We start from the raw sequence: 9301 nt of genomic DNA on the forward strand, positions 1-9301 counted from the left end.
CCCTTATGGCAGGCATCGCTGGTCAGGGCCACGGTAACGCCACAGCTACCCAACAGGAATCCAATCTGCTGGCTGCCTGCATCCTATTGGACGATACAAGAAGTGAGGGAACCCAGAAAATACAGTCAGGTTATAATGTTATACTCTCATAAAAAACGTCATGTTTGAGAAATCCTGCAGTGTTTTTATGAAGCCATGCTGAGGAGCAAAACGACAGGTGGGGACCAGAAACACCTTTTGGTACCAGAAACGCCCCTGCGACGTGTCTTTAAGCCGAACTTCCTCATGGCAGAGCGCACACCCTCCCCACACACCCCGCCCATGACTCCTTCAGGCTCTCGGGTCAAAGTGAAAGTGAAACCTAGCTTCTGAGCTCTCAGCATTAGTTCTCACTCAGTGAAGCCGTTTTCAGATTAAAAATACCTTTGAGGAAATGTATTGCCAGATGCCAAGTAAACTGCACCATAGCACACACACAACCCCCCCACCCCCACCCCCCACTTCACCGAACGGGATGGGACAGAAGCAGAAGAAGGTGGTTCTTAAAGAGACAGAGGCCAATTTCAAGGCGTTTAGAAGAGGAAGTGATGAGGAGATAAGTTTATTTTCTATTTAAACATAAAAACAGCATTTTAATAACAGCTAAAGGTGACACATACTTTATTATGGTATAGTATTTAAATGTATGCCTGAGAAACACATAATATTGCCCCTTTAAAGGAAAGCTTCTCTGTTCAGATCCTGGTTTTGATTCATTGAGATATATGAATAAAAATATAAAAAAATGCTGCAATGACATAAAACCATCATCCATTTTCTTTACATGCTTTTCCTTCTTGAGTCTTAGAGGAGCTCAGGCCTATCTCCAGCAGTCACTACACAAAAGGTGAAATGCACCAGGGACAGGTCCCACTTTCACCAGGAAGCCATCCTGCCAGCTTCTCTTTGTGAGACACCAGCTCTAACCACTGCGYCGCCCTGATACAAGGATAGAAAAATCCTGCAGCACCAGTGCAGGCTGGGGGAAGGGGTTCGAGTGAGGTGGACAGCAGAAGACATTTCTACTGCAGCAAGTAATCACTCTGTGTAACCATGCCAACGCTGCGCTGCACAAAGTGCTGCAAAGACGCTGCCTCACTGTTAACACACAGACAGCAGAGATTAAAGCAGAATGAACTGAGTAAACTCAATACAAGCGCAGGCTGGAACATGCATTTACAGCTAAAAACTTCTTTTTAAAGTAAAGAAATCAGACTGCAGAGATTTTTAGTCCCTGCAGACAAAGGGAAAAACTTGAACAGCTGTATCCTGATTGACAACCTCACAGTCTTCTGTAAGGTCTGTGACAGCAGACCAGATTGTTGCTTCTTCAAGTAATGTTTTCTGCTTCCTGTTCAAACAAGACTACCTTCTCCAAAACCCTCCTGTCCTGCAAAAACATACTGCTGAACATAAGGTGTCCACACAAACAAGACTGAACATCCAGGTTTTATTTGGCAAAAAAGAGTGTAAGAATCATTACTAGAAAACACTACAGTCACCCAACAAACACATCATTTTATCATTTGAAATTATTCAAATTTTATGATTTAGTTGATTACAATATTTTACAGGTCATATAGGCTCACAAAAACATCCAATCCAAATTTGTTAAGAGACAGATCTGCTATATTTTTATTTATATTTTTTTAAAGTTACAATTACGGACCAGTTTAAAGGAAAGAAGAACCAATTCAAAAAATACGACTGTGGAATAATCTGATGTTAAAACTGCTGGAAAATTTGTTTAATTAAGAGAATGGTAAAGGTTAGTTTGTTAAAAAAAATACAATATATATTATGTGTTTGTTGACATAAACTGTTGTTCAGGAAGGGCCTGATATTGATTTTTGTTTGAATTAAATTTTGGGGGAAAAAGGGGGAAGATTTAATTCAATTTTTTTCTTCTCTCTGTTTCCTTTCATTTCATTCTTTTTTTTATTTTAAATAGATTTTCTTTTGTTTGTTTTATGAATGAATAAAAAAATAAATAAAAAATAAAACACAGCAGCAGTCTGGAGAGAAAATACTAATATGATCAAAGCAGGGTGGATCAATAACAAATCAAATGGCCTCAGAAAAAAAAAGGGGGGGGGGGGGGCTTGTGGAGTTACAGTAAGTAAGAAATCCGACCAAAGCATTGCAGTTCCACTTAAAACAGACCCCAGTTGAATGATTTAAATGTGAAAAAGGATTTAAAAGTTTAAAAAAAGTCTATCATCATATTGTATAATGTTAAGTGTTTGAGTTGTTGTCCTGCTCTAGATTTATTTTTATTTCATGACTTACTTTGCGACTTAAAGGAACCTCTATAGGAACAGGAACCACCTCAGCAAGCAGACAGCCGTAAAAGGCCACCATGAAGGCCACGGGGTCATTGTTGGGAAACACCAGCGCCACCTACGGGAGAAAGAGATTTAAGCAGGTCGTTTTAGAAACATTAATGTTTTTAGAGATCCTTCGTGGCTAAAGCTGACAAACAAACTACAAGTTAAAGTTCTATATTTTAATGGCCGACACTTTTTTCCAATAAGCTTTCGTCAGTTTGCTAAAAACAACATATATCTTAGATCAAATCAGATAAATGAAGCCCTGCTGATTCATTACAGTAAATTTGGCAGAACAGATCAGTAAAATGAGCAGGAACAAAAGTCCAAAGTGTGTAGAGCTGATGGTGGGAGAGCGTGACTCACCCGATCGCCTGGTCGCACCATCGGCTCCTGCTTGCTGCCCAGTTTGTGGAGGATGTTGTAGGCAAGCTTGATGCTGCGAGACCAGAGCTTCCCTGCAGGGAGCCGAACACAGAACAACAGGTAGAAGGAGTTCACTGAGTTTGAGTCTCTGAGTCGGTTTCCTTTTCTCTTTTGTGTAGAAAGTCAAAAAAGTGTTTCAACGGATGACATTTCAGAAGAAATCACCAGCGAATTACAAGGGAATTCAAAGAATGATTCAAAAAGCATGATGTGTTTATTGGGCTGTTGTAAAAAGAAGGCGACGAAAAAGAGGAGAGGCACATTCCTGCTCCTCTATTGAAAACACACTGTTTCCAAGAGGCAAAAAAACCCCTAGGAAAAAAAACTTATTAACACAATGACCTTATAAAAATATTACAAATTGAATTAGCATTTTGCTAATCTTTTCACTACTATAATGTTTGATATAATTTTCCTGTGAATCTGTGTTCCATAAATTCTTCTGAACACGACACCAACTTGTGAGGTTGAAATATTGAAACATTTGTAGTTGGTGCATTTTTTCAAACAATAACAAAGAGAAGCAAATAAGACCAAGTTATTTTTTCTTTTTGATAAATTAGTCTAGTTTTTTCAAGTTATTTGTTAATTAGCAACATAGTAAAAAGTTCCTGCACATTGTGACTAAATGTGACTATTTGACTCAACTGAGTTTCTGTGAGGAGCATACACATTTGTAACTTTTAGGGTCAAATCATAAAACAGGAAAAAAATATTGTGCTTTGTTTATGAGTGCTTGGAATAAAAATAATAAAAGAAAATCATCCTTTACAATTTATAGCTTAAACAGTAAACTGTGGTGATAAGTGGCTAAATACTAAACATATTAAATGTTCTGCTCAATGAATTTGATTGCATGTGAAGTTAGCTCTTTTCCCAACAGCTTGATGTTTTAATCGGTAATAAATGTATGTGAATTTGGGTAATAATTAGAGTGATACTATATGAGGAGTCAGTAAAACTAAACCTGATTAATACTTTAGTTATATGAGTCTAAAAGACGATTTTAAATATGTGAAGTCTGCTTTTTCAGTTAGGGTCTATATAAAGTGGAAGTGCAATATTTGGCATGAATTCCTCCTTACTGTAACTCCACAAGCCCCTCTTTTCTGAGGTGTGTCTCAGATCAACTTGTCTTTATATTTAAATGAGACACTTCAAACCCCACCCCCTCCAGCTTTCAGAGCAGTCCTTTCTAGTTTGATAGAAGGGTTTACGACTATATCACAGAACCTTCTTATTTACAGTTTAATTAAAAAATGTCAACAAGGGAAGACTTGTCCATCCAGCTTCACATGATGGAACCAGAGTCTGACCCAGAGCCAGAGGAAAATGAAGACAACAAAATAAGTCCAGACCTTATTTGGCAGTTCTGTCGCAAATACTCTGACGTAATAATTCATAAAATGTCATAGAAATAAGAGGAAACTGAACGGGCTTAAAAAATGACAAACAGAATATAAAGATATCTAAACAGCACAGGGAGTCGGAATTCAAATGTTCTGTCTCCTAGATACTCCAAGTACACAACAAATTGTATTTACTGGCTAAAAAAGTGGATCATGCATGACATGTCCCCTTTAAGTCTCTCCTGTGTGTGTTGCAATGATAAATCTGTTACAGCTTCTAAAATATCCCAAGAGAAAGTCTGAGTGTCTGGTTACCGTATGTGAGCACGTAGAGGGGCTTCCCTGCTGTGTCCAGGCTGGTGAGGCAGGGGGCTTTTGGTGAGATGGTCCCCCAGCGTTGGAGCGCAGCCTCCAGGGAGGGCGGCCAGTTTGTGACCACCCCCAGCGCCTCTCCCCGCACCAGCATCATCTCCGCTCCCTCTGGCCGAGGCTGGTTGGGGTCTGGTTGCTGGACTGGAGACGAGGAAACAGGTGATCCTGTGAGCGGACAGCTTATCTGTTTCTGCTTCGTTTGATGCAGTGTTTAAATGTGAAACGTAAAAAAAAAAAATAACATTAAACCAAAGTAACAAAGTGAAGCAGCTGCCAGGAAGCTGCCGGTTCACTTTGACACCTTACAGCATTAGCTGTGCTTGTTATTAACGGGCAGTTTTAAAGACTGAAAATCTGATTTGTGATACATTAGACAACAATGAAAACAATAGTTGAAGAGAAATATGTGATCGCCACTAAATTTACTGATCCAACTACAGACATTTACATTATTGTTCATTGTATAAAAACAAAACCAAGTTCTCATTTTCCTCATGCAAACGGGCTTCTAAAAGAGATGCTAAAAACTGCTGACAGGAAATGAACAGGAGAAGGACTGAAAGAAAACACAGATGGTGAAAGCTGAGCAAACAGAGCAGTGCATCTTTGTGCTTAGGAATGCAAAAACGTATAGCTCATCATCCTTTAAAACCCACTGAAAACAGGAATATATCTGTGCTCTAAATAAAGCACAAGGATCATCACATTCAGGTCTGGGTTGTCCAACAATAAACAGGACAAAAAGGACGATGGTGTCCTGCTGTAAAAGTTCATCCTAAAAACATTCACGTTTATATGAAAATATCATTTCTGAGCAGCATTTTCATCACAGACAGACCCAGACACAGTTGTGACCCCCCTGGACAAAACAAGAGGGAGAAGCCTCGAACCAGGCAAAGGACAAACATATGTAAAGTATAAAACCAATGCGATTGCTTTAGAAGATGTACCTTTTTTAGGTAAACAGAAAACAGGTGGCAATAACATGACTGCACTTTTTTTTTACAATAAGCACAGAAGGGTTTGATTTTACCAACTATGTTCCACCTACACGTCTTTGCAAAGCACGAAACGGAGAACTGCGTTACAACATCAGGGTCTGCTTCTCAAACACGTCTTGAGCAAGAACATAAAGTAAAGCCACATTCCAAACTTTTTGTTTCTATATTATCTATGCTGTGATCTATGTAAACAAAGGGATGAAAAATGGGTAGAAATGATCAAAAGCTGCTCTTCTGTGCAACGATTCAACTGTTTAGCCATAAAATCATCCACTTCGTACTTCACTTTTTTTTTACAAACAAAACCAAGTACAAAACTGCAAATAACATTTCTAATAGACACCATAAAAACACCTAAATTACACACTGTCACAAGCTTAAAATAAAAAAAATAATAATAAAAAGCTTTGTCAGGGAGATTTGGAGTTCACAAATTTCATTCACACAACAACAAACAGCTTCAGTAACAAAATCACACCACGTCACACAAAAAAGAGTGTCATTAAACACGCTAAGTAATACTAATGAGCAACGAACGAATGCTACAAGCCTCTTTGAAGTGTTAATATTTAAAGTATTATCATTTATAAGTGAGCTTCCTGAGACCTGGTGCACTCATGTATGTTGCATCGCTCCAGCTTCAGGAAAATGTTTTAACATTCTGAGCTGAAGTGAAGAAAACCAGAACACCAGGACTACTAGGTCAGGGATACTGACAATACCTGCCACATCACATTTTGCAAAAATACCCCAAAAAACTAATCGTCCAATGTTGAGTCCATTTAGTCTGTAATTTGCTACAGTGGCGAATGAGATCTTTATTTTTAAAAATTGCATCTCTGACAGCATTTAGGTAGACAGCACAGCTTCATCTTGTTCTGATAAGCTGTTTTCACCCTGGGTGAGTCTGTCACTTTGGAAGAAGCAGTCTGTGTGTGGCCACTTGCTGYAGAAGTGCAGCTCAGAGCAGGAGGGGAGCACAAAGGCACAACGCAACACACAACAAACAAACGGGTTTGAAAGCAAAGCATTGGGACCACCTCCACCGTCGAACCAAACGTATATTTTATTTCTACGAAAAACCAGCCATAATGAAGTGAAGCATCGGAAAATCAAACTGTTCTACATATTCATCTGTCAGCGTTATGGTCTGTTTTAATTCCAGTCACTTAATATCCACTTCAGCAAACTGTCCTCCTGAGAGGCTCACGCCACTCAAACTACGCTAGTGTCGCAGTTTGTGGAAGGAAAGAACCAAGGACGCAGACTGACTCAAGGAGCGCAAATAAAACAACAACATTTAATAATAAGCTCGATACAAAAATAACAAAAGGTGAAATAGCAGTAATAAAACAGAACAAAATGTAACTTGAGGAGCAATGAGGAAACCTGGACAGGTATGAGGCACGACACCAGGCTGAAGAGGAGTAAGTACTGAGTGTCTGTATGGACAGAGACTAATGAGCAGAGTGGAGACACCTGGACTTAATGACAACAGGGAGCAGGTGGAGGAGGGCGTGGCAGTACACAGGAAGCAGAAGAAGAAGAAGAGGAGGATGGTTGAAAACACAAAAAGGCAGTGGAACAAACGGAGCACAATATAGAAACTAAACACAAGAGATAAAAATGAACATACATTTCAAATAAGCAGATTATGACAGTAAGTTACAAATTTCTCACGTTTTATTTTAACATCGCACTCATGCTATTTAACTATGCATTGTTTTAAACTTAACGTTCATGTGACAAGTATTACATCCTGTAGTGAATTCTTAAATTAATGTAACTTATGGAGTTTTTGTGGTATAGTAGTATATGGTATAGTATAGGAAGAAGTAAGTTTTAAGCAGCCAGTCCAACGTAAGTATTAAAAACCCTTCATTATAAGCAATAAGATGTAAAACATGATTCAGTAGTTTCTAGACTGCAAAATATGTTCTGCTGCTTCACTTTCTGCCAGGTGACCTTTAGATCCACATAACTTCATTATTAAATCCTGAGATTGGACAGAGAAATAATCACACAAACAGAAAGGGAATTTCTGACCCTCTAGAAGCTCATCGAAGTCATCAACAAAGAACTCTCGCAGCGGCGGTCTGCGGGGCTGCTTCAGTGTGTTAACAAGCTGCTGGATCTTAGCTGACACACGACTGCTGACTGGAACACCTGGAAAAAATAAATTAATCCCAGTGGAAAGAAAGGGCCTGAATAGATTGTCAAACTGATAATCCGTACAACAATCCTGACAAGCCTCAAGAAATACAGCAAGTTTGGCCCAAAAACAAAAGAATTACGTCTAAAGATTAAAAAATAAACAAATGAAATGTATTAAAAAGCAAAATGTTTGAGGAGCGAGGCAGAGTGCTGCTGAGCRAACCCTCAACACTGTGGTCATCCTGAACTGAAGCTCTCAGCTTTATAACTGTGACTGTGTGAACGTGAAGCCRGCTAAAAAAAGAACAAATGTGCTCTGTCAGCTTTGAGCAGACAATAGAGGGTAAAAAGGACCCGGTTCATTCAGAGAACTTGCATCAACACAAACTGTGTAATTAGTAAGCTCTTTAAGGCGCTGGCTCAGTCTGAGCTCACTTCCTGATTAAAAGTGTTGCTATTTTTTTTTGTCAGTGGGGGGGTGGGCTTTTTGTTTTTGTTTTCCTTCTGACAAGGGGCTTCACGCAGGTGTTGATTCTCACCGTCACCCGTCTCCATGCGCTCTGCGTTGCCGTACTTCTGCGTGTTCCTGGCGATCGTCCCCATGTTGGACATGGGGTGACGCTCGGTGTGGGAGTGGGATGAGTCCGACGAGTATCCCGTCACGTCCGGTGGCGTCGAGTGGTTCTCTGAAGGCCGACAGAGAGGAGGATAGTGAGGATGACAGATGGACATGGAACAAACAGCCAGTGGTGACTCATTGTTCAGCTCTATCGCTGTGCGGCTGCTGCTCAAGTGMCATGTTCTGTTGTCTCCATGGCCAATTAGACATGTTTGATGGTCATTTTGTTTCATGGGTAATTGGGTCACTTCCCTGGCAAGCACGAGAGTCAGTGAGGTCTGGAATATATAAGCTTCTGTTTAATACAGTCACAGTTTCAGGGCTGTCTTTTTGTAGAAATTAGCTGGAACGTTTCTAAAACGATYTCCTTTCATGTGCACTAAAATGAATCACAAAGCTGTCCTACTGGATCACGATAAAGTCAAAATACCACTAATTTCTAATCAAAACCCAGAACAAACATTTCATGACTGAAAACTGTGTCCACTTCTGAGGAGTTCAAGAGGCGTTTTCTCTTCCAAGGCTTGACCCACCTTCAGACTCCAGAGGCGGCGGCCACAGCATGTCAGATCCGAACTCACAGGATCGCCTCAGAGATCCACCRTTCTCCGCAACACTCAGAGCCCCCTTCCTCTTCAGGGAGAGGTGGCCGATGCCTGCGAGTAAGAAACAMAGCTGTGTCACTCTGCCGTACGGCTCTGGCATATTTGCATCTTTTAAACAGGGTCAAGTAACTAAAACTAACACATACTAAGTCTAAGAGTCAAAACAAAGGTAAAGTACAAGCTGTTAAAGGGATCCAGGATTAGTTGTATCGTTAGACTTTATTTAATAAACATACATTTTAACTGTAAAATAAAGACTGTAAAAATACTGTAGGCTGTTTAGTTTTTATCATTTTTAAACTAAAAGTTTTAAAATATAGTACACAGACGGCGCCATTTTATTTACATGCAAAGCATTCTGGGTAAATGATGACATGGATAGGTCATCGGCATGAGGCTGCTAGCGAGC

The 9301-nt window shown here is 39.8% G+C and overlaps 1 protein-coding gene across 1 annotated transcript in view; it reads right to left on the reverse strand.

The window, feature by feature from the left end:
• LOC106522315 (disco-interacting protein 2 homolog C) overlaps positions 1 to 9301 on the reverse strand; it is a gene marked incomplete at its 3' end in the record, with an annotated part of 47244 nt that overhangs the window by 13766 nt on the left and 24177 nt on the right. Inside the window, 6 exon segments of the mRNA XM_014015289.1 lie at positions 2329 to 2439; positions 2733 to 2824; positions 4457 to 4654; positions 7561 to 7680; positions 8208 to 8354; positions 8821 to 8943. Coding sequence (XP_013870743.1) covers positions 2329 to 2439; positions 2733 to 2824; positions 4457 to 4654; positions 7561 to 7680; positions 8208 to 8354; positions 8821 to 8943 — 791 coding nt within the window.

The sequence above is a fragment of the Austrofundulus limnaeus genome, unplaced genomic scaffold (assembly GCF_001266775.1).
Source record: "Austrofundulus limnaeus strain Quisiro unplaced genomic scaffold, Austrofundulus_limnaeus-1.0 Scaffold126, whole genome shotgun sequence".
NCBI classification, from domain to species: Eukaryota; Metazoa; Chordata; class Actinopteri; order Cyprinodontiformes; family Rivulidae; genus Austrofundulus; species Austrofundulus limnaeus.